At 35.9% G+C, this 25,717-nt stretch overlaps 4 protein-coding genes and 1 long non-coding RNA gene across 6 annotated transcripts; 2 read left to right on the forward strand and 3 right to left on the reverse strand.

Annotated features, from left to right (window-relative positions):
* Nucleotides 1-4,090: 4,090 nt before the first annotated feature.
* On the forward strand, nt 4,091-6,787 carry LOC115999869 (MOB kinase activator-like 1A). Its single transcript, XM_031239810.1, has 7 exons — nt 4,091-4,301; nt 4,501-4,549; nt 5,338-5,446; nt 5,866-5,959; nt 6,049-6,182; nt 6,285-6,448; nt 6,540-6,787. Exons 1-7 carry the CDS (start codon nt 4,276-4,278, stop codon nt 6,609-6,611), a joined length of 648 nt encoding a protein of 215 aa, XP_031095670.1. The 5' UTR covers nt 4,091-4,275; the 3' UTR covers nt 6,612-6,787.
* A 46-nt stretch (nt 6,788-6,833) lies between these two features.
* LOC115999868 lies at nt 6,834-9,287 on the reverse strand. 2 transcript variants are annotated; one of them, XM_031239809.1, is made up of 9 exons: nt 9,082-9,287; nt 8,799-8,994; nt 8,644-8,696; nt 8,326-8,362; nt 8,174-8,242; nt 7,979-8,083; nt 7,740-7,890; nt 7,470-7,546; nt 6,834-7,126 (listed from the first exon to the last, which is right to left on the reverse strand). In XM_031239809.1, exons 1-9 carry the CDS (start codon nt 9,177-9,179, stop codon nt 7,061-7,063), a joined length of 852 nt encoding a protein of 283 aa, XP_031095669.1. In that variant the 5' UTR covers nt 9,180-9,287; the 3' UTR covers nt 6,834-7,060. The 2 variants fall into 2 exon arrangements, with proteins under 2 accessions (XP_031095669.1, XP_031095668.1); XM_031239808.1 differs by having other exon boundaries at nt 8,799-8,997.
* A 64-nt stretch (nt 9,288-9,351) lies between these two features.
* LOC115999870 lies at nt 9,352-10,803 on the forward strand. Its single transcript, XR_004094042.1, has 3 exons — nt 9,352-9,453; nt 10,016-10,150; nt 10,462-10,803. It is a non-coding gene; the product is annotated as an uncharacterized LOC115999870 (long non-coding RNA).
* An 8,630-nt stretch (nt 10,804-19,433) lies between these two features.
* Nucleotides 19,434-22,999, reverse strand: LOC115999042. The gene is made up of 3 exons (XM_031238777.1): nt 22,876-22,999; nt 22,586-22,751; nt 19,434-20,608 (listed from the first exon to the last, which is right to left on the reverse strand). The coding sequence occupies exon 3, from the start codon at nt 20,578-20,580 to the stop codon at nt 19,648-19,650; it is 933 nt and encodes a 310-aa protein (XP_031094637.1). The 5' UTR covers nt 20,581-20,608; nt 22,586-22,751; nt 22,876-22,999; the 3' UTR covers nt 19,434-19,647.
* A 142-nt stretch (nt 23,000-23,141) lies between these two features.
* Nucleotides 23,142-25,677, reverse strand: LOC115999043. The gene is made up of 2 exons (XM_031238778.1): nt 25,157-25,677; nt 23,142-23,844 (listed from the first exon to the last, which is right to left on the reverse strand). Exons 1-2 carry the CDS (start codon nt 25,480-25,482, stop codon nt 23,406-23,408), a joined length of 765 nt encoding a protein of 254 aa, XP_031094638.1. The 5' UTR covers nt 25,483-25,677; the 3' UTR covers nt 23,142-23,405.
* Nucleotides 25,678-25,717: the final 40 nt, after the last annotated feature.

Here is a 25,717-nt window from a genome sequence, read left to right on the forward strand (position 1 = left end):
CAAAAAAAAAAAAAAAAAACTCTACAAGGCATGAAACATTTAAAAGGATGGTAATGCTTGATTAACTTTTCACAACGTAACTATATTTTAAACAATTTGAAGTAAAAGTAAAATACTTTTTAAAATTAATTACTAAAAGTGAAACAATTCAAAATTGAGAATTCGAAGTCGAAATCACACTCAAATAGAATACAGTTTATATTTCAATTAGTTAAGTACGGAGTACTTTTTTTGTTTTGAACCTTGAGTTATATAGATTTGGGCTTTGATCATGGCCCAATTCTTAAGTTTGGGCTCAAAATATAAGATATTGAATGGTTAATCCGGCCCACATGTGCGCCACTTTTGAGAATCGGGGATCATCTACATACATACACATTTTCTCTCAACTAATTTACTTTACTTGATTTGATCACTAACCTTTGTTTTATTGCATGCTCATTATCTACTTGCTTGTTATGATAATTGAGCTAAATTCATCAAAATGAGTTGATTTGATATAGTGCTAACACATTGAATTAATACCTTATGGATCAAAACCTTTAGATAATCTCATTGATTGTTTATACTACATGTTCAAATTTCATTTTCAAAGAAAATTAAAAAACTACATAAAAATAGACTTTAGATTCCTCTCAGTTATTAAAAAGAAATACCTGTCAAAGGTAATCATTACTTTTTGAAAAAATTACATAATTTCCTGGTGTCAGAATAAATTTCATTACTTTTTGAAAACATTACATAATTTCGTGTGCCAGAATAAATTTCATTACTTTTTGAAAAAATTACATAATTTCATGTGTCATAATAAATTTCATTACTTTTTGAAAACATTACATTAATTTCGTGTGCCATAATAAATTTCATTACTTTTTGAAAAAGTTACATAATTTCATGTGTCAGAATAAATTTCATTACTTTTTGAAAACATTACATAATTTCGTGTGCCAAAATAAATTTCATTACTTTTTGAAAAATTACATAATTTTATGTGTCAGAATAAATTTCATTATTTTTTGAAAAAATATACATAATTTCATGTGTCAAAATAAATTTGACCACCTAGATCAGAGTGTTACATGTCTCTGTTCATATGAACAATACTTCCTTCCCGTTCACGTGAACAATACAACATGTCTTTGTTCATATGAATAATACTTTCTTCCCGTTCACGTGAGCAATACTCAATTACTAATTAAGAAGTAACGCTTGATGTAAAAAAAACTTTATCACAAGTTCCGTCAAATCCGACGTGCGTGCTGCTATTATTAGTTAATTTAATTTGAAAATAATTTCTTTACAACTAGTCAATAACGACACGTCACGTCAACAATATTATTGAAACTTCTGATGAAACGTGTACTTATTCATTCATCAAAGCCTCCCATTCTAAACGAGATTTCCGTGCCTTTTTGTAAATCATATTTGGCGCACAAACAAGTGTTGGTTACGTTGGTTGGCTGCGCGATGGCAAAACAAGAACACAACCTCGCTCTCTGCCAACACGCACATATACACACGTAGCATGCACGCATATATATATATATATATATATATATATATATATATATGTATAACACAGCTTCCTCCCCGTTCACGTGAACAACATGTCTTTGTTCACTTATATCTGTCAAAAGTAATCATTACTTTTTGAAAAAATATATTGAGTACATAATTTCATGTGTCAGAATAAATTTGACTACCTAGATCAGAGTGTCAGCGTGTCTCTATTCACATGATCAATACTTTCTTGCCGTTCACGTGAACAATACAACATGTCTTTGTTCACATGCATGAACAATACTTCCTTCCCGTTCATGTGAACAATACTTAATTCATCAAAACTTGTGATCCCCACGAGCTTGATCGAAAGAGAATGTTACTTTTCATCATATGAAATATAACTCCGTGTCAAGAATTGGTAGTAAATTTATGATGAATCTTTTGGTTGTTTTTGTTACTTCGTACTAATTTGCTTAGTATAGCTAGCTAGCTAGCTAATTATTAGAATATCAGATTGATAAGGGAGTGACCTGGTTACCTTAGCACAGTATTTCACAAATCACAACTAATAAAAATGAACTAATTATAATTTTCTAGCATAGGTAGCACATAATAGATAGTTGTCACAAAAGTTTATCCAGCTTTTCTTTATTTGATTTTCTCTCGACTAATTTACTTTGCTTGATTTGATCCTAATCTTGATTTTGCATGTTCATCATCACTAGCATAGGTAGCACATAATAGATAGTCGCAAAACTAGTTTCTAACCATTGTTTCTTCATTTGATTTTCTTTCAACTAATTTACTTTGCTTGATTTGATCACTAATCTTGATTTTGCATGTTCATCATCTACTTGCTTGTTATGATAATTGAGCTAAATTCATCAAAATGATTTGATTTGATCTAGTGCTTAACACATTGAATTGATACCTTATGGATCAAAACCTCTATATAATCCCATTGTTTAAACTACATGTTCAAATTTCATTTTTAAAGAAAATTAAAAGACTACATACATGAATATAGACTTTGGATTCCTCTCAGAATAAGTTATTAAAAAATTACCTGTCAAAGGTAATCATTACTTTTTTAAAAAATTACATAATTTCATGTGCCAAATAAATTTCATTACTTTTTGAAATCATTACATAATTTTGTGTGCCAGAATAAATTTCATTAGTTTTTGAAAGAATTACATAATTTCATGTGTCAGAATAAATTTCATTACTTTTTGAAAAAATATACATAATTTCATGTGTTAGAATAAATTTGACCACCTAGATTAGAGTGTCAACATGTCTTTGTTCACATGAACAATACTTCCTTCCCATTCACGTGAACAATATAGCATGTCTTTGTTCATATGAACAACACTTCCTTCCCGTTCACCTGAACAATACTTAATCACTAGGAAGTAACACTTGATGCATGTACAAAAAGACTTTACCAGAAATTCCGTCGTTTTGCTGTTATTAGTTGGTTTAATTTTAAAATAATTTCTTTATAACTAGTCAATAACGACACGTCACGTCGAACAATATTATTGAAACTTTTGATGAAATGTGTACTCATTCATTCATCAAAGCCCCCATTCTAAACGAGATTTCCGTGCGTTTTTGGTGCATAAACAAGTGTTGCTTGATTTGATCAATAATCTTGGTTTTGCATGTTCATCATCTACTTGCTTGTCATGATAATTGAGCTAAATTCATCAAAATGAGTTGATTTGATCTAGTGCTTAACACATTGAATTGATACCTTATGGGTCGAAACATTTAGATAATCTCATTGTTTATATTACATGTTCAAATTCCATTTTCAGAGAAAATTCAAAAATTACATGAATATAGACTTCAGATTCCTCTAAGAATAAGTTAAAAAAATTACCTGTCATTCTATCAAAGGTAATCATTACTTTTTGAAAAAATACATGTCATTCTGTCAAAGGTAATTATTACTTTTTTGAAATAATATATAATTTCATGTGTCAGATAATTTTGACCACCTAGATCAGAGTGTCAGCATATTTTTATTCACATGAACAATATTTCTTTCATGTTCACGGGAAAATACAGCATGTCTTTGTTCACATGAACAATATTTCCTTCCTGTTCACTTGAACAATACAACATGCTTTTGCTCACATGAACAATACTTCCTTCCTGTTCACGTGAACAATACTTAATCACTAAAAGTAACTCTTGATATACAAAAAAACTTTACCAGAAGTTCGACTGTTTTGCTATTATTAGTTAGTTTAATTTTAAAACAATTTCTTTACAGTCAATAACGACACGTCACGTCAACAATATTTTGTAGCTTTTGATGAAACGTGTACTCATTGATTCATCAAATCCTCCATTCTAAACGAGATTTCCGTGGCTTTTTGTAAATCATATTTGGTGCATAAACAAGTGTTGGTTGGTTGGCTGCGCGATGGCATAACAAGAACACCACCTGGCTCTCCGCCTGCACGCACATATACACACGAAGCATGCACGCATATATATATATATATATATATATATATATATATATATGTATAGACAGAGAGAGAGAGAGAGAAAAGAAAAACACAGCTTTTAGAGAGAGAGAGAGTGGAAAAGGGGTCGTCTTTGTTGTTGTCCGGCGTGACCTCTCCATTGCCAGTCTGTCTTTCGTACCCCACTCTCCCAAGCAAGATAGCAGGCTCCCTCATTTATATATATGCAGCATAGGCAAACGCATAATTGAACTCAAGAAAATTGCCCCAACGCTCTGTGCTCTCAACCATGAGTCTCTTTGGCATTGGTAGCAGGTATATTCATGGGGAGAACTAAAAGAAATCATCTTTTTAAATTTTTTTCCCTTTAGCCAGTTTGGGTTTCTTTTGTTTTTCTTTGGCTGTGGGGCTTGATTATGTTCTTGGTGTTTCTTGCTTGTTAGTTATATGTATGTTTAGGGCAATGTTGATATATATATAAAGGTTTTTGCTGTATTTCTTGTTGTGTTTGCAGAAACCAGAAGACATTTCGTCCCAAAAAGAGTGCCCCATCAGGAAGCAAGGTTGGCAATTGGTTTTGGAATTTATGTTCTGTCAATAAATATTTTTTTATTTCTAGAAAATTAAAAAAAAATGGTTGGTTATGGTTTTATGGCCTTTCATTGATTCACTTTTTCTTTTTAGAAAGGATTATGTATTCAAAGCTGTCAAGTATCTTGTAGTTTTAATGGTCATCACTATCTTTCATTCATTAGCAGACAATTGAATGAAGAAAGGTAAGATGGAAATCTGAAGGAGGCAACCCTGAACCCCAACCAGTTTGTCGGGCTGTTGACTTGGTTACCAGAAGGTTATAAGTTCGACTCTCAGCGGAGTTACTTATTGGCCTTCTTGGTTTGAACCAGTCAATAATGGACAAACTAGATTGATTTATCTTCTTTGTGGTCTTTTGCTGGCTAGAATCACAAGGGCAGGGTTTATCTATCTCGGATAGGGATTGCAGGTGTTCCTGGTCAGTTAAAAAAAGGTGGAAATGTGAAACCTTGCAATGAGATTAGCCACTTCATAAATAAAAAATGGAGGTGAATTATCATGTGGTCAATGAAAATTATATAGAATCATGTGTATTCTTGGAATAACTAATCTTTTGTTTTTTTAGAGCTAATAGTTTCAGGTTTAACTGATATATGTACTCAAGTGATATATTAATCTTTAGCTTTAACTTGTTGACAAAAAAGTTCACCTACTATTGTACATTGATTAGACATTCAAACAGAACAGTTTTCTCATTGCTTTTCCTTAGTTTCTATGTTCAATCTCTGTACTTTTGTTTAATTTGTTTCAAATTCAGGGTGCAGAACTTCAGAAACATATCCATCAAACCTTGGGGAGTGGAAACTTGAGGGAAGTGGTTCGTCTCCCGCCCGGGGAAGATCTTAATGAATGGCTGGCTGTTAACAGTAATATATTACTTCCTATGAAGCTTTTTGTCTATTGACTTATACTGTCAATTTGCATATTGGAATGCAATGCTTTGTTTGTCTTTCTACTTGGTATATCTATTGTATAAGATGTGGTTGAAGTGAGCATCTCATAGTCCATATAACTTGTAGAATGTGCATTTATCTCCTGTTGAGTCCCACGTTGAAAAATAAGAGATAAACATATGAGTTTATAAGGCTACGAGTTAGACTAGCCAATTGATTGAATTCAGTTTTTTAGTGTGGTTTGATCCTGTGCTTTATAGCCACATTGTATTAGAGCTTGGATTCAGTCTTTTAGTGTGGTCCAGAAAAGGGATATCGGCCCAATCTTAGACTATAACATCTCCCTCCATGCACTTTTAGTGGAGCTTAATAGTCTGTTGTATTGTATACAGCTGTGGATTTCTTTAACCAAGTGAATATATTGTATGGCACTCTCACTGAATTCTGCACTCCGACAACCTGTCCAACGATGAATGCAGGGCCGAGGTATGCTTCTTAGCTTACACCTGTTCCATGATTCGACTCTCGTGATACAATATAATGGCGTGTTCTCAAATTAATTCGTTTTTGGGAAGGTATGAGTATCGATGGGCTGATGGAGTTGCTATAAAGAGACCCATCGAGGTTTCTGCTCCTAAATATGTTGATTATTTGATGGATTGGATTGAAAAGCAGCTAGACGACGAGTCAATCTTTCCTCAAAAGTTAGGTGTGTACACTCTTATCTGTCAGGGGTGAAACGAGTTTTTCCTGATTAGGCACAACGAGTTTATAGTTTGTATTTGATTGCTCGTTTCCTTGTGTGCTACAGGTGCTCCGTTTCCAGCCAATTTCCAGGATGTTGTGAAGACGGTGCTTAAGAGGCTGTTTCGCGTCTATGCTCATATCTACCATTCACATTTCAAGAAGATTGTGAGCCTGAAAGAAGAAGCTCACCTTAACACCTGCTTCAAGCATTTTGTTCTCTTCACATGGGTGAGTTTCGTTGAATAAAACGCCTCGTGTTTCTTCAAATGTGCTTTTCTGTCTTCCTGACGCCTTGCCTACTTGGGTTGATCAAATGTAGGAGTTCCAGTTAATCGACGAGGGCGAGCTTGCACCTCTCCATGAGCTCGTCGGATCCATTTTGCAAGCTTAGGATCATCTTGCTGTTTGTCATTCCATTCATTAGTTTCTTTTAGCTGCAGAATGATACAAGGAATTTTGGGGATAGTTTGTTCAGTTCATTGTTTCGTTTGTGTTTTCGAGCAAATGTTAATTGTTTTCTGGCATTTTTCTTTGAAGTTTTCAAAGATTTCTGTCTTGCATTGTGAATTGTATGTTAAAAGTATGAATCCCTAACCCATATGACTGATTCTTCCCCAACAAACCTCCCCAGATTGGATTACTTACAAAATGTTACAAATGATAAGATTCTGAGATACAGGTTAGTTGCTAACTCTGTAATGATGGCAAGTAATTAAGGCAGTTAATACCCATTACTTTAAAACTTACATTGTACAAATTTCCTATGTTGTTTTCTAATAATGATGTGTCCATTCCCTTTGCAACTTGGACACAGTGGAGAAGACTAGAACAGGAAGAGCTTTACGCTTTGATGCAAAGCAGGTGAGGTTGTTCGCCCGAGACTTGAAGGCTTGCTTCTTCAACCATCTGCGGGCGAATGGAGACAAACAGTTAATTGAAGGATGCGTTTCGTTTCAACTAAAAGCTTAAACTGATAGTGAGACTGCACGTTTATATATATATATATATATATATAGATTTTTATTCAAATGTGGCCGCGCCCTTACGTGCGGCCGTATGAAATACACCCCTCAATGTTATTGAGTGGTGCATTTCGTAACATTGAGTGATGCATTTCTTAACATTGAGTGGTGTAAACCGCACGGCCGCATGTAAGGGCGCGGCCACACCTGAACATGACTCTATATATATATATATATATATATATATATATATATTGCTAAAAGTATGTGCAGAAAGTGAAGGATACCTGAAAACCAACTTTCCAGTACAGTTGCTGTGCAGAATTGTTGGTTCTGTGTACATGTACAAAGACTAAGTCTGCACCTGTAAATGAGCGTTATCAAGTTATTATGGATGTTAAGAGTCTCACGTTGAAAATATAAGAGAGAATATATGGGTTTATAAGGCCACTGGTTAGACTAGCAAATTGATTGGATTCAGTCTTTTAGTCTGGTTTAGCCCATGTGTCTTATAGCCCAATTGAGTGACTTTAGCCTCGGTATAGAAAATTCCTCACCACTGGCCTTGGCAGTCCTAATGGCAAAATGCAGCATGTTGCTTGCAATGCCCTGTCTACGGGCCGATTTGGCTACACATAAGTTTGCTATATAACCATATCTCGATGTTTTGCTGTCAATGTTGCTGAAACCGGGGGCTTTCACCATTTCCTGCCAGAATTAGGGAAGGATGAATATTGGTTGTCTGTTAATGATTGTTTCTGAGATTTATATGATGTTTCAGGTAAGACTTGTATACCCCCAGAAAGGTCTCTCCAGGCAACAATTGCCCAATGACCAAGTCTAGTGTTCCCACCATATTCTTCATCACGGGACATCTCACATCTCCTTCTTTCTTGTTTGCCTGTTAAGTTCAATATCACTAATTACTTCGCTATCGACAACACAGCAGATCAAGCAAAAAAAGAAAAAAAAAGGTTTCGAGTATTGTTACCGTGACAACTACACAGGTGCATTTCTGCCCAAATTGTGCCTTGCATCGTCGTTTTAAACCGTTATACTCCTGAAAAGAGAAATCAGGATTTCATTCAACTATGCAGACACAATGAATGACTGATGGAATGCTGCTTTGTTCTTAGTTCTTACCTGTTCTGCATATTTCCTTTTGTAGGTGTCTACATATCTGTGAAATCAAGAAAATCTCGAGTTAGTCGACATCTCCGAATCAGCCTCAGATTCCTAGCAAAAGAGAGTTATTGAGCAGAGGCCACTGAAGGGCAAGTCCAGCACCCAGCCTGGCAGTATAAGAAAGTACAGTTCCGCCTTTGCTACTAACTATACCTTTTGGTGTAGTAATAAGCGTTTGATCCTAACAAGTGGTATCAGAGCCTTTTGGTGTAGTGGTAAGCGCTTGATCTAACAACAGTTACTATTCCAACATAGTACAAACCGCATTCTACATACCTGTCTTGCTCTTGTTCTTCCCAGTGGCTCTCTGCGCGCAACCATGCTGCTGTCTACCGAAACAATTAACCCAGAAAACATCAAGCATTTAGTGATGAAAAGTCCATGAAAGTTTTTAGCTTTTTGCAGGTAAAACAGAAACCTTAATAACTAACCCAATATTCCTCATCAAGTACAGCTTCCCGGGCCACGAATTGCCCAAACTCTAATCTTCTGTCCTGAACGAGCTTTTCAGAGGGGGGAACCTGCAGATGTGATGGAGAAACTGTTTGCAGTTGTGAAAGTGTTTGTTGATGTGGTTTAAACAATTCTTCTCGATTACTTGTCGGGGAGGAACTACAATTCGTTATCCTTCTAAACACAAAAAGAACAGATTAAACAACAGTGAATATGAATATTCATTCATGCAAAGGAGAAATATGGCAGGAAAAGACTCACATTGTGTAAGATACTGCAGGAAAAATATGGCTGTGTGTTCTAACACCATAGCTGGAAGGTGTTAAGAAACTGGATCTCTGCAAGGCCATTGTAGACATGACAGATTATGCTCTTTGATTGCCTGCCTTTTTCAAGCAGGGGAAGAGCAGAGAGAGATGCAGGCTTTCTGGTTTTGTTTTTTTTTTTTTTTGTTTTTTTTTTTTTTGGTTATGCAGCAATAATTGGATTGCCTGCAAAAACCAGTTGTTTTGTATGGTTTAATCTTCTGGAGAGCACATGGGCAGCTGAAACTGCAGATTTTAAACCACTTCTACATCTGTAGTGGGCCATGGATAAAAGACAAAACCTGTTTTCAGCTACCATGATTCCCAGGTATCTTTGAAATTCCAATCCTGGCATTTTTTTTCACCTCTTCTGTTATTGGTTTCTCAGAAAGATTTTGTCTCAATCTGTAGCTCTTCAGATACTAATACCCTACTCTAAAAACCCAAAATGGATTGGCGGCGACCCTAATGCACCCAATTGGCACGTAAAGTGCACGCATCCACTCCTAACTAACTTCTCTCTCCCCCATTCTCACTCATCCAAAAAAGAAATCACAAAAATTTGGAATGCTCTAGCCGAATATCGGGTGGGTCCCATTTAGAATAACTCTCCCAATAGAGTCACTGACATACGTATAGATTCAAACTTCAAATATCTTGTAATCCCAGTATGTGTCTTTCTTTATTAAAGTATTTGATATATAATTAACTGAACCGTATTCTCTTGAAATATCTAATCCTTTTTAAAAATATTGTGAATAATTGATTTTGCCTAGATTAATTTTGAATTCTTGTGGAACTGAAAGTTGATGTTGGATGAAGAGAGGCTCTTATTCAGCAGAAGATGGGTGCCATAACTTAAATTTTTTGTCATAAGTTTGTTTTATTAGATATATGGCCTTGTGAGCTCACTGTATTCCTGTCAAAGAGCAACAATTGGAAGCACATCACTTTCTGATTGGGATGGGACATTATGCATATGTGCATCTATGGCAGCCACCCAAGATTTCTTATCATTTAAAATTGTAAGTAAAATTCAATAGATTATGATTTGGTAAATGGGTTATTAGAGCAAGATTATTGATGTGGTTTTTAAGTTGAATTTTTGGTAACTGTTTGGGAGTCTAGAGAGAGAGAAAAAAGGCAAGTGGTCGTTTGACCATTGAATGCACCTAACTAGCACATGGAATGTACGAATTCTCTAAATGTGCTTCGTGCATTAGATGCAATGCTTTACTTTTTAAAAAAAAAATTAAAAAACTATGTCGAATTTTTTATAGCATAAGAGCATTCCCATTGATTGTAAAAAGTGAGTTTTTTTTTTTTTTTTTAATAGAGACTTTGTGACACGTGGGGGTGGGAGGAGAAGAAGAAAAAATCATTTACCAAATCATAATTTATGGAAAGTGATGGAGCCCGGGGCCTAGGAGTGCGTAGCCTGAGGTCTAAGAAGATAACCTGAGTGGTCCAAGACGAGTCCAGAACTCGGAGCCCGTCTCTAGGCTCGAAATGGTGGGCCTTGACTTAGTCTCACAGCCCATCGCATGGGCATGAACTTTGTCTCATGGCCCACCATGAATTTAGTGGAGTTAGTTAGGACTTCATTGTATAAAAAGGGCATTGTATGTTTACTGCAGGGACACGTTCGATCCCATTACAATCTACTTGTCTTCCCACATCTATCAAGGAAATACTATTGCAATTTTATTTTCCTTTATACTTTTACCTCTTTTTGATTTTATGCGAGCTTATTAATCCGTATAATTACATACGTGGGAATGTGGGATCAATTTCTCTATCAGAAAGTTGTATAGTTACAATTTAGTCATCCATTTCCATTTTGAACCATGTGGATTTGAATTTTATCTATTTGACGAGATTGTCTTGAATGTTATAAAGAAGAAATTGGTATAAGAAACTGTTATGAAATATTACTACGAAAATAATATTTCTGGGATAATTACAAGCACAAGAACGAAAGGGATAATTTGGAAAGGGTTAACACGAGTCGAGCGAAGCACTTTTTCCTTAAAACCTTATTTGCTACCTTCCAAAAGTGCTAGGAGCGTTGTAGCCTAGGTTTCTCAGTATAAAACGTGTTACGATTCACAGTTTGAGCACCCAAACTGATGAACCTAGCGAACTAGAGCAACAGGATGAACACAGATTAAAAGAAAGGAGTAGAAGCATAGTTTCGAGAGAGAAAGGATTCGTTGTTTCAGTGTGTGTAAATCTGATGCTTCTACCAACGAATTATAAAAGACTTGAAGATTAAATAGCAATTAATCATGACATTAATTTGATAAATAAATAAGACTTTTTACTCCTGTAACAGCTAACTATTACTTGAGATTTAATTCAGAATTTAAAAAATTTGAATTAATCTGAAATTAATTCCGTAACAAATGAATTAAGTCTCTGAACGGTCACAAACCCGAATCGTACACAAGACGAGACGAGAACACGAGGAGTTAAACTCGAGGTGTCCTAATAGCCAAATCAATAACTGTACCAGATTGGTCGAAGCATTCTGTACCCGAGTCCATAAAGGCCGAACCCGAGCCCATAGTAGCCACAAGTTATTGATCACAAGGCCGAACCCTTTAGTGACTATGTGTTGGAAAAAAGGTGCGAAAATTTGGCATAACTTATGCCCCCAAGGCTAGCCAATTTTCCGAACGACATTCGTGCCCGCGCACACGAGTCAAGCCTTTTCAGGCTCATTTTGGGATTTGATTTGCACCCCCCCTACGCGCGAGAGAGAGTTTCTATGCTATACAATTCACTAAGCCTAAGAAAGACTCTTGTATAAATAGTGGTGCAAACCCACTTCCCAAACCAATGTGGGACAAAGCTTACTTCATTATCCCAAACCATTTTTCCAATTCAAATGGGTCAACTTTGAGAACCAATTTCTCATTCACCCATTATCCGTTTTGTGCGTATTATACATCAATCTCTTCTACGAAGAACTCGAATCCAATTTGACCCGACCCAAATCGGAAGTGAACCCACATATATTTGTACCACAAAATAGCCACTAAAATTGCCATTTTATGCTATTTTTTCAACAGAAACAACTACAAGGTTAATCACTAGAGACAAGAATAAGTGAATGTATGTCTCTAACAAGGGATAGGGTTTCTAACTTCTAAGCGATGACAAACAATGACGAAGGTGGCTAACTTTCGGTGGGCGCGGAGCCAACGAGGTGCATATGGTGCATGAAGCACATGCATTTCACGCGCTAACTACATGAAGGCAAATAGTGATAAAAGTTATTGACTTTCGATGGACGCAGAGCCAACAAGTTTAGTCAAAGAGCGTAACGGGTATAAGGTTACAGAAGCTTTAACCAACTTTGATAGCCATAGCATTGCAAGCATATAGAGTGAAGGGCTTACGGTTTGTTTCTATTAGAGTTGCGAGCTTGTTGTAGTGGAGGATGTAACCATTGGATTAAGATATCAAGATTGAAGCCAAACTCCTTCGAAATTTTTAAGTATCTAATTACAAAAATTATAAAACATAATATAATTTTTGGAAATAACATAGTATTTTTTTTTATTTAAAATTATTAGAAGTACAAGAAAATTTGGTTTGATTATCTATTTTTCTCATCAATTATTAAGAAGCGAAATTTTTATTAATTGGCTTTGAACCTTCTTTCCCAAAGATATTGATGACTATTGTGCACGAAGAAGCTCTTTGCAAAAGAAGTGCTCCTAGGAGGGCATGAGTTCTCTTTCGATAATTTTTTTATTTTAGTAATTTAGTCGGTGTAACGGCTGTTCAAAGTCTAGGAAGATGTTCATTGACAAAAATAATGAAAATTCCATTGAAGATGAGGGTGGACAACTGGCCTAGAGATTTAAGACTGCTCTACCCAAAGCCAAGGATCAAACCCACCCTTGACCTTTGGTTAAGGATGAATGGATCCCTTCCACTCAACCACACCCTCTAGGTTAATGAAAATTCATCATGATTATGAATTTAAGTAGTCTTTTTTATTTTTTATTTTTGTGTGTGAATTAAAATTTTTAAAATAAAAAGTAAGTTTTTAAAAAATTAATAATTAAAAAATAGTTATTAAAATTTTATAAATAAAAATAAAATATTTGTACCCATGATCTACATTATTTTGCCGGTTTAGGGGATTTCATTGGTTTTTTTTTTTTTTTTTTTTTTGTTAAAGGATTTAATTGCACTATTTGTTAAATTTATGGGCAATTTGAAAAAGTATAAGTTAATCAAAAGACAATATAAGGTCAATAATGATTTTGGTTTGTTAATAAAAGTTGATAAGTTAACACGTTCATGAGAAGTGAGACCTTCCAACTTAAAGAAAAAAAAGATACAATTGAACTCATTTTGTCACCTATAGTAAGCTATTATTTGGTCATAACAGATTCGAATGTCACATTATATTTTTTATGCTGATTTGTACGCCAACTCATATATTTATTGTTGATTTGGGTGCAAACCAATAACAACAACAACAAAGCCCTTGAATAGTTGAATTGCAAATAAACATAATAATGTTCCCACACTTAACAAATGCTTGTTGCATACACATAAAGTTCAAATATTTTGGAGTTGGACTACGGTTATGAACTTCATGAATAATAACGTTGAAGTGGAGGCTCGAGCAACAACCTTGCTGACAGATGCAGAGACATGAGGACTTGGGGCTGGGATGTTCAGTTCAACCATGTCCCAAGAGAGCAAAACAAGGCAGCTGATGTTATCGTAAAAGAAGCACTCCACCGAGGACCTGCGGGTTATCGACCAAGAACCATAGAGTATTTCTAGCTACTTGCGGGAGGATGAAGCTGGAATGCTCGGAGCCCTGAGCACAGCCTGATTTGGGTTCACCCCCCCCCCCACCCCCCCTTCTCAAAACCAAATTTGTGTATGCAAATAACACTTTTGAGAGAACTTCATACCATATGAACGAGACTTAATAAGGAAGGGAATTTTCAATATGTTAAGAATCGATTGGGAAGTCAAATCGAGTTGTGCGATAACGCTTGTCATCTCTTTCTTTTCACACTACGCTCTAACTATAGAATGAATAATCGAAACCAATAAGTTCCCTCTTGGCATTCACTTTGATTCCTAGGTTCACTATTTTCTCCCTTTTGGTGACGTTCAAGGATTCCCAATCTATTTCAAATTAGATAGAATAGCAGTTAATCGCTAGTTCGCTAGAGACAAGAAAATGTGAATCTAGTTTCAAGAGAATGCATGATTCTAATAGGGGGAATAGAGTTTCTAAGTGAAGGCAAATGGTGAGATGGTGATGAAGGTTATCGACTTTCGGTGGATGCAGAGCCAACAAGTTTAGTCAAAGAGCGTAACGAGTATAAGGTTATGGAAGCCTTAACCAACTTTGATAGCCATAGCATTGCAAGCATATAGAGTGAAGGGCTTACGGTTTGTTTCTACTAGAGTTGCGAGCTTATTGTAGTGGAGGATGTAACCATTGGGTTAAGATATCAAGATTGAAGCCAAACTCCTTCAAAATTTTTAAGTATCGAATTACAAAAGTTATAAAACATAATATAATTTGTGGAAATAACATAGTATTCTTTTTATTTAAAATTATTAGAATTATAAGAAAATTTGGTTTGATTATCTATTTTCTCATCAATTATTAAGAAGCGAAAATTTTTATTAATTGGCTTTGAACCATTTTTCCTAGAGATATTGATGACTATCGTGCACAAAGAAGCTCTTTGCAAAAGAAATGCTCGTAGGAGGGCATGAGTTCTCATTAGGTATAAACAAGATATGGTACAACAAAGCTAGAGGGCTACAATTGAGTATGCCTAATTCGTTATGTGAAAAAACTTAAAAGTTGTTTTGGTTAAATAAAAAATTGTACTAAGATGAAGATTTGACTCTAATAACTTTTGCAAGTTGAAAGTTATATCTTTGTGAGTTCGGCCCTAAAGTATGGATCATCTGGTTGAGTACAAAGCACATTGAGTAGTCATGGATATTGCCCAAAGACTTTCAACAATTCCACAAGAAATCATAACCGTGGAAAATGAATTCTATTTATGTTCTTAATATCATATCATATACTAATGTCTTGGGAAGAGGTTTACCATTCAAATCAAACAAGGGAATAGCCTTTCCAATGGTTAATCCATATATACGGATACCCGTGGAGGTTTCAACCACTACACTTATTGGTGAGCATAATGTAGTATGACCTGGTTTCAAGGATAGTATTGAGACACTGGAGAGTTGGTGTTTTTGGGGATGAATTTGCATAAACCCCAAATCATAAACTTTTCATAAATTATGATTTGGTAAATGGATTATTAGAACAAGATTATTGTTGTGGTTTTTAGGATGGGTATTTGATAGTTTTGTTTTTTTTGGAGCCAAGCGGAAATAAAAATAGAAAAGGCAAGTGATCACTTGGCGGCAATTCGATGCACATAGTTGGAGTGTGGAATGCACATGCCTGTTGCACGTGTTTCATGTGCTAGATGCACCTCGTTGGTTCCGCGTCTACCAAAAGTAGGCAAACTTCGTCACTATTTGCCATCACTTAGAAACTCTATCCCTTATTAGAGTTATACCTGATATTGAAACTATATTCACTTGTCCTTATCTCTTACGATTAACTCTTTTTTCCTATACAAGTTTCTTTTTAATAACATGCTTTAATAAGTTTTTTTACAAGTTTTCTGTAGAAGTATAAAAAAACAAACATCTGGTGCGCATTGTGCACACTAGCATTGCCTTGCTTGTTCATGCACTGCACACATCCGTTGGATGCATTAGAGTGACCTCCAACTAACCGCCACACTGACTTTTCAAAATTGTCAACAACTATTGTGTTTACTCTAAAAAAAATTTCAATTGTCTCTCCACTCATAGCTCTCTTCCAAATCATCACATTTGTCCAAAAATGGGGAAACCCCTCTCAATGGGGAAGTTCTTAGGCTTCGTTTATATATAAAGGTTATTTAAAAAAAGAAATTTTCAACCCACTTTACGAAGTCAATGAATACATTGAGTTTTTTTTTGGGAGGGGGGAGGGGGGGGGGGTTCATGCACTAGTATCCGTAAATACGAGTATAACTAATCCCGTCGAGTTTTCGAAGTTCGTTGTTTTTGTAGTTGCTTCTGTTTTCTTATTTTCGTGTTCGATTAGAATAATCTAATTTACCTGTTTGAAGGTGGGTCATTTATACAACCCTTGTTGATTCGATAGCCTAAATTGTTCTTTGGAGCTAGAACCAATCGATAGAATGAAATAATGGTAAGCCTAGGGCGATAAACATGGTTCAAGAGTTGTGTCTATACAAAGCCATTCTCTTCTTCAATTAAAGAGGCAATGCACCTTCTTAACGGTACTTGATTCATAAAGAATGCTTATTTTAAAGTTATATAGACTTTATAAAAAAGGGTCACTCAGAGCGTATTCGAGAATCAATTGTCACCCCTCCAACATGGAAAGGTATAAATATGGAAACTTCTTTTCCATTTGGATTAGAGAATGTATTCATCCTACATTATGCTCACCATAAGTTTAGTGGTTGAAACCTTCACGGGTATCCGTATATATAGATTAACCGTACCGTTGGAAATGTTATTCCCTTGTTTGATTTGAATGGTAAACCTCTTCCCAAGAAATTAGTATATGATATGATATTGAGAACATAAACGAAATTCATTTTCCACGGTTTTGATTTCTTGTGGAATTGTTGAAAGTCTTTGGGCAATATCCATGACTACTCAATGTGCATTGTACTCAACCAGATGATCCATACTTTAGGGCGGAACCCACAAAGATATTAACTTTCAACTTGCAAAAGTTATTAGAGTTAAATCTTCATCTTAGTACAATTTTTTATTTAACCATAACAACATTTAAGCTTTTCACATAACGAATTAGGCATGCTCAATTGTAGCCATCTAGCTTTGTTGTACCATATCTTGTTTATACCTAAGAGGGACTTATCAAATGAGAATTCATGCCCTCCTAGGAGCACTTCTTTTGCAAAGAGCTTCTTCGTGCACAATAGTCATCAATATCTCTAGGAAAGAAAGTTCAAAGCCAATTAATAAAAATTTTCGCTTCTTAGTAATTGATGAGAAAATAGAGAATCAAACTAAATTTTCTTATACTTCTAATAATTTAAAAAAAAAATACTATATTATTTCCAAAAATTATATTATGTTTTATAACTTTTGTAATTGAATTCTTAAAAATTTCGAAGGAGCTTGGTTTCAATCTTGATAACTTAACCCAATTGTTACATCCTCCACTACAACAAGCTTGCAACTCTAATAGAAACAAACCGTAAGCCCTTCACTCTATATGCTTGCAATGCTATAGCTATCAAAGTTGGTTAAGGCTTCCATAACCTTATACTCGTTACGCTCTTTGACTAAACTTGTTGGCTCTGCATCCACCGAAAGTCGATAACCTTCATCACCATATCACCATTTGCCTTCACTTAGAAACTCTATTCCCCCTATTAGAATCATGCATTCTCTTGAAACTAGATTCACATTTTCTTGTCTCTAGCGAACTAGCGATTAACTGCTATTATATCTAATTTGAAATAGATTGGGAATCCTTGAATGTCATGAAAAGGGAGAAAATAGTGAATATAGGAATCAAAGTGAATACCAAGAGGGAACTTATTGGTTTCGATTATTCAATCTATAGTTAGAGCGTAGTGTGAAAAGAAAGGGATGACAAGCATTATTGCACAACCCTCGAGGCTTTGAAGTCAATAGCACATGATTCAATCACTCTACGAGTAGAAGTGCAAGATGCTCCAATCGATTCTTAAGACCTTGAAAATTCCCTTCCTTATTAAGTCTCATTCATATGGAAGTTCTCTCAAAAGTGTTATTGCATATACAAATATTTGAACGTTTTTGTTTTGAGAAAAAGGGGGCTGAACCCTGTGCTCAGGGCTCCAAGCATTCCAGCTTCATTCGCCCGCAAGTAGCTAGAAATACTCTGTGGTTCTTAATCGATAACCCCATGTCCTCTTCCTAGTGGAGTGCTTCTTTTGCGATAACATCAACTGCCTTATTTTGTTCTCTTGGGACATGGTTGAACTGAGCATCCCAGTCCCAAGTCCTCATGTCTCTACATATGTCAGCAAGGTTGTTGCTCGAGCCTCCTACTTCGACATTATTATTCATAAAGTTCATAACCGTAGCGCAGTCCGACTCCAAAATATTTGAACTTTGTGTATGCAACAAGCATTTGTTAAGTGTGGGAACATTATTATGTTTATTTGCAATTCAACTATTCAAGGGCTTTGTTGTTGTTGTTGTTATTGGTTTGCACCCAAATCAACAATAAATATATGAGTTGGCATTCAAATCAGCATAAAAAATATAATGTGACATTCGAATCAGTTATGACCAAATAATAGCTTACTATAGGTGACAAAATGAGTTCAATTGTATCTTTTTTTCTTTAAGTTGGAAGGTCTCACTTCTTATGAACGTGTTAACTTATCAATTTTTATTAACATACCAAAATCATTATTGGCCTTATATTTGTCTTTTGATTAACTTATACTTAAAGCAGAAATTTTCGAATTGACCCCGTAAATTTAACAAATAGTGCAATTAAATCCTTTAACTAAAAAAAAAAAAACACCAATGAAATCTCCTAAACCGGCAAAATAATAAAATTAAACCCAATTATTACATAATCACCATGTTACAAGTTGCTTCCTATACGTAGATCATGTGTACGATTATTTTATTTATAAAATTTTAAAAACTATTTTTTAATTATTAATTTTTTAAAAACTTACTTTTTACTTTAAAAATTGTAATTCACACGCAAAATTTAAAAATAAAAAAGAAAAAAAGACTACATAAATTCATAATCATGATGAATTTCATTGTTTTTGTCAATGAACATCTTCCTAGACAAACCAAATGGTTGCCAAGTTGGATATTTGACAGCACAAAATGACACTGAGTTAGGTTAAGTTGACTTGGTTACCCAAAAAACAAGACAAGCATTAAAGAACAGCCGTTACACATAAGACTAAATTAATTAATCAAATTACTGAAATCCTTCTCCCAAAAATTACTGAACAATTAAAAAAAATTACTGAAATCGTAACCAAGATAAAGAAGAAACCACTTCCATTATTGCTGTAATTCCCAACTACTCACTGCAATCAAATTCTTGTAATCTAAACTCAGTTCAATTCATACAATCCTAATAATATGTTTAAAATTTACTTAATTTTGATATCGAAAATTCAAGATAGAGATATTTGATCCATGGATTTTTTGAGCTACCCTTTAACTTTACCAATTTCATCTGAATAACATGCAAGATAATCTAATCAGATAGATACCAATTTCATCTGAATAACATGCAAGATAATCTAATCAGATAGATAACATTCAAATCGACATAGTTCAGAATGGAAATGGATGACTAAAATGGTAGATAGACTACTTATTGACTAATATGACGATAAACTAGAACAAAAAAGTAAGCACATACTCACAGGTACGGACCTGGATTCATTGATGGGTATTGAGGCAATGGAGCGGGGGTGCCCCTTGGGATGAATCTCCGCATCCAGATGTGCTTACCGTTGATGGTAAATTTTGCCTTCTGCTGGCCGTTGAGAATGACGTTGATGACTTCAGGGTTGAAGAAGACGACCCGTGCATACAGTGCCTGTTCATGGGGCTTCACCGCCTGCATGTGGATGGCCTCGATGCAGTTCCCTAACAGCTTGGTGAAGAACGCCATAACTTCCCATTCGCCCACGGGATAGCCCTTGGAAAATGTGGCGAACATAGTCCTCTCCTCTGGCGGTAGGATGTTGGAAGGAGGTCTTGCCTGCGATGTCTCACCTCTTGTTCCCGTTCTGGGCTGAGGTCTCACCTGCGACGCCTCACCTCTTGGTCGTCCCATTTGTGTAGACGGCGTTCTGGGCACCTGAGCTGCTGGGGGTATCATCACCATCCGGTCAGAGAAACGCTGTTCGGTGTTTCTATGAATGGCTGCCTCCATGAGATCCGTCAGGGCCTTGACGCAAACTTCAGCTACCACCTCCTTGATCCCATGGGATGCTGTGACCCGATGTTCAAGGAAAAATCGGAGGGACAACTGTTTTCCCACAATTCGTTGAGTTAGTAATATTTCGCTTGGTGCAGGTGCGAGCACACCAAGCATGTCTCGGATGCATTTGAGGCATACTGTTGCCTCTCCAGCAAGTCCAGAGATCAAACTCTTGGGCAAGGACAAGATCGTTTGCACGACGTTGTTGAACCCAATTCGCTCCAGCCAAATCCATAAAGCTATTACCCACACAGATTCAAAGGGGTCATGCCCCAGCTCAAAAACAAGCATTGAATAGAGGTTTCTGTCAATTTTATGGAAAATCCTGAACATCTCATCTGTCATTTCAGAATGCATAGCATCCATCGTAGATTACACCACTGAGATTTTACACCTGTTAACATGAAAATTCACACCATGATTCCATGAATCTCCCAGATATTAAAATTGACAAAAAAAGAGGCAAGACAAGAAAAACATAACAGAGAGCGTTTCAAACCAAAATCAGTAACACTCAAAATACAAAATAGAACACCAAGAACGCCAACCTGTTTGATAGATTTTGGCCAGTATTTCACAGCTCAAAATCAAACTAACAGAAACGGGGAGTCTTAAAAAGAAAAGCACAGCGAATAAAGTTAACAGTATTTTTATTGCTTAATAAGAAACAGCGAATAAAGTTAACAGTATTTTTATTGCTTAATAAGAAGAGGCGAATAAAGTTAACAGTATTTTTATTGCTTAATAAGAAGAGCGAAAAACATGATTTTTATTCCATGAATCTCCCAGATATTAAAATTGACACAAAAAAAAAGGCAAGACAAGAAAAACATAACAGAGAGCGTTTCAAACCAAAATCAGTAACACTCTTAGTACAAAATAGAACACCAAGAACGCCAACCTGTTTGATAGATTTTGGCCAATATTTCACAGCTCAAAATCAAACTAACAGAAACGGGGAGTCTTAAAAAGAAAAGCACAGCGAATAAAGTTAACAGTATTTTTATTGCTTAATAAGAAGAGCGAAAAACATGATTTTTATTCCATGAATCTCCCAGATATTAAAATTGACACAAAAAAAAAGGCAAGACAAGAAAAACATAACAGAGAGCGTTTCAAACCAAAATCAGTAACACTCTTAGTACAAAATAGAACACCAAGAACGCCAACCTGTTTGATAGATTTTGGCCAATATTTCACAGCTCAAAATCAAACTAACAGAAACGGGGAGTCTTAAAAAGAAAAGCACAGCGAATAAAGTTAACAGTATTTTTATTGCTTAATAAGAAGAGGCGAAACCTGAAGAGGACCTCTAGGGAAAGACACTCGTCTTAAGAGCTCGTTTATGCAATAATCTCATCGGATACCCAATTTATAGGCGGCACTCTCACATAGCTTAGTGTGAGAAAGTGTCATGAAGGCGATTTACTCGATGTAAACCCATGACAACGAGGATTTATTATACTTTTGGAAGCACTCGAAAGCACAACCATCTTTAGTAGGTAGAAATTAATGTTTTCCGATACAACTCTATAGTGGCATGGATTACATTTATATTCTTCAAATCTAACTCTCATAAAAGTTTTTAACATGTCCGAGGAATTTAAGGGAAAAGTAATAATGGATCAAAAAGTCGAGATCATATGCACCTAACCACATTACTAGTAATTTACAATAGGTAAAAGAAGGTTTAATGTATGCCTTGAATCCTTTCATCCTAAGCCTAATTATGTCCAACCTAACAATGGCTAAAGGATTTTGGTTCAGTGGGTTCAAACATATATGTGCATGTGCACACATATTTACTTGTATACTCTATTACATGTATAAAAGTTCATGTTTGAGCCTGAAGGTGGGCTGACGGAGCTTGAACTGAATTTGAGCAAACCACGACAAATCCAATCAAACAAAAAATGTTTGGCTTGATTATATCACTTGCTGGCTACTATTTCCCAAATCTCAACAGATATTTTCAATATTTCTTTCTTTCTTTTCATATTAATTTCTTCAACATTTACCAGAAGAATGTGAAGAGACAATCCGAGTTCAAAGGATTAATATAGAACAGTTTTACAAGAGTAAGGCCGCATTGCCTTATTTTTCACAGGAGTACATGCCTCTGACAGATAAGAAATGCTCAAGCCAACTCAAAAGTGCTAACTATTTATATTTTATTGCCTTCCATTTCATTGTGTGTTTTGTATTTACCAATATGTTTCTATATATATGCTTGTTGGTATTTACATACTACAAGGCCAAGAGAAAAATCAGTAATTATGTGATTTATCTCAAGCCGGTTAAATTTACTTAATAGCAATTAGCAAAGCCTGCATTGCAGAACACCCTCCATTCCCAGGGTTCAATAACATACCTTGAAAGATTTGAAGTTGGAGATCCATAGTCTTGTTCATGCCACTATATCTTCTGATTCTTGATAGAAATGGCAGCTTAACTTTAGATGCTCACATGTTGCCTTTCAGTTTTGGCAGCTCTGACTATCCCTCACATTGTAAACGGGAGCCAAAGCATAGCCTCGGCTGCCCAAAAAGTTGAATGAGTAACTAGAACCATCCACTACAAAGAAGTTGAAAAAGAATGCACCTGACATTTATCCATTTATCCCCTACTGAAAAGAGAAGTAATGTCCTAACTTTTAAATACCTAGCATCAGGATGTTGCTCCAAGACTTCGTTTGGTAGCCACCAGGTCTCCTCACTGCAAGGAGGAGAACAGCATGGTTTAGCCACCATTGTCAAGGCAAAATAACATAATTACACAAATAACAGGGCACCTGCATTGCTGGAAAAGTATTCTAAGCTATGTAGGCAGCTTTTGCAAAATTGCAACCCACACCTTCCTCAAAAGGAATAAGTAAAATCTTGTATGCCATCTTTGGCAGAGAGTATCCGCCTAAAAGTAAGAGCAAATTCAAGGAAGATGGAGAATTGTATTGCTAATGCACTCAGATATACAACAGACAACAGCGAAAAACAGGTTAAGCAGTTTATGTGTCGATGATGAAATACATACTAAGGATGCCCAGGAGGTATGCCTTGAGCAGTGAATACAGAGAGCAACAGCCCAAGATAAAAGCCTAAAACAGATAGGAATATATTCCCACCTCCATGAACATCTATGGAACTTAGGTTCATAGGGTGACACAGAACACTAAACTACGGTAAACTTATACTCTATTCCTTTGCGCCAGAGGTGTTGGGAGCTCCAGCTGCAGCACCCTGCAGATCAAACAAGGAGAAAGAACGCCATCCACGGAACTTCTGTTCAGGAGGTGATGAGGACTCAATACTATAACTCTGAGTTTGGGGAGGGAGAGGAGGAAGAAAGGAACAAGGTGGCGATGGATTTGAGTTGAAATTGCCTTCTTGAGTTGCAGCAAGAGCCAGTGAACTCCTGGAGTTAGTAGGTCTCTTGTAGAGCCCACCAATATTGCTCTGATGCATCTGGTTACGATTCTTATTAAAGAAATTATTATAAGCAAGCAAGTTTTTGCGTTTCCTTGTGTATGCATTCTCTGGCTTGACAATTTCATTGAGGGAGGAACAAGAAGCTGCATGTGATAGACTCGTAAAAGATTTAGATTTACCAGCATAGAACTTTGATATGCCTCTCCTGAAAGAAGGGAAAACAAAACATTAGGAATGAAGCAAACAGAGGTTCAATGTTTCTTAAATGTAATGCATTAACAAGTAAAACCAAACTTAGATACATGCAAAATACACAGTGCAGTACATGATGATTAATTTTTCCAAAAGATCACTGCCTTGAAATAAAGATGCAAAACTTTTTCAATATGCCTGAGCAATGAAATACCCTGAATGCAGAACTTCAGAAACTGTCAAGTTCCTGTATTTTTGCAGGAAAGAATGTGGTCCCAACAGCATGTACATATAAAAGGCAATACTATCCTCAGGACCATCATCTAAAAAACATTATCCAAACTTCAGAAAAAGTTACCCCATGATCTCCTAACAAAAAATGAAATAAATTTCATATTTAGTTCTTGGTATTAGTACTCTGTATTATAAAAGCATCACCCACTGTAAAGTATTAGTACTCCATATTATATCAGCATCACACACTGTAAAGTATATCATTGCCCATGACATTTCTTGAAAGATAAAGAAAGAAAGAGAACAGAAAATAGGGTTGCATCCATTTGTATCACTAACCAGATTCCAAGCATTAAAACTTTTCCATGTTCAGCACAGACCATTCATCTTTCACGATAATATTAAGCTATCATTTCTTTAGTTTAGATGCACAAAATTAGTCAAGTTCTGCAGGATACATAAATTTATTGTTTGGATCATATCAAGTGATTCCTAGGAGCATAATGCATTCCAAATTAAAAATATGTAAACTAAATTTCCTTCTTCCCCTTTTAACACAACTTATTAGCCACAAGAATGGAGTATCATTTTACAAGGAGCATTTTTGCCTAAAAGAGAAAGAGGAAAAAAGGAAAAAAACCGCTAACCCTTACAAGTGCTCAAATTAGAGTTACATCGACTTCTTAATCCACATCAGACTATCATGTGTGCACGCATACAAACAGAAGTAGAAGACACAATATTCCGATCGGAATCCCCAAAAAGCTTCAACATTTTTAGTTAACTTTAGAAGCATAATTAGTATTTTTATAGAAAAAAAAAAATACGTCTCAAAACACTATGGAATCCAAACCCAAGCAATTAGCATTCTGTTCATGCAAGAGATCAGTTTGTAGCATCAAAACTCACAGAGAGAACAAAGAGCAAAATTTCCAATACTCGCACACGCAGTCATGCAATCAAAACTAAAACTTATCCTCCAAGTAGAAAACTAGAACAAACCGAATCAGAAGTCACAACTTCATAATTTCAACAGATTCGAAACTTAAGTTGATCTAAAATCCATTAAGAAATGAGTTAAATCCACATACTTAATCGGCAAAACCTCCTCCAGCGCCTCCAAATTGTCCAGAGCTCCACCCTTGAACGAGCTCTGCACTTCCTCGCCGTCTCCGTCCGCATCACCGCCTCCCGACGACGACCTTCCTCCCGGCGAATCATCACTGTTCCTCCCAATAGACGAAGTCGTCGACGAACTCCTCTCGTCATCCTCCTCCTCCTCCTCCACCGTACCCCGCCGGTTCCCTACCGAGAACTCCGCCGACTTGTAGATCGGAATACACGTCATTCCGTGCACGAATCCCGGCCGTTCGATCCCATGATCACCGCTACTGTTCCCCTCCAGCGCAATCGACATAGTTTCAGTACTGCAGAACAACAGGAACAACAGGAACAAGAAGATACATATAGACCGTATACCTCTCTGTGTATATATATGTGTATATATATATATATAGTATCGATACGATATATAGATATAAACGTACAATAAGAGAGAGAAAGAGAGAAGAATAAACTGAGGAAGATGAAAGCCTTCCTTATCTTTTAACCAGACAAAAGATTATAAAATACTGCCAACTTGGATAATTAAG

The sequence above is a fragment of the Ipomoea triloba genome, chromosome 12 (assembly GCF_003576645.1).
Source record: "Ipomoea triloba cultivar NCNSP0323 chromosome 12, ASM357664v1".
NCBI classification, from domain to species: Eukaryota; Viridiplantae; Streptophyta; class Magnoliopsida; order Solanales; family Convolvulaceae; genus Ipomoea; species Ipomoea triloba.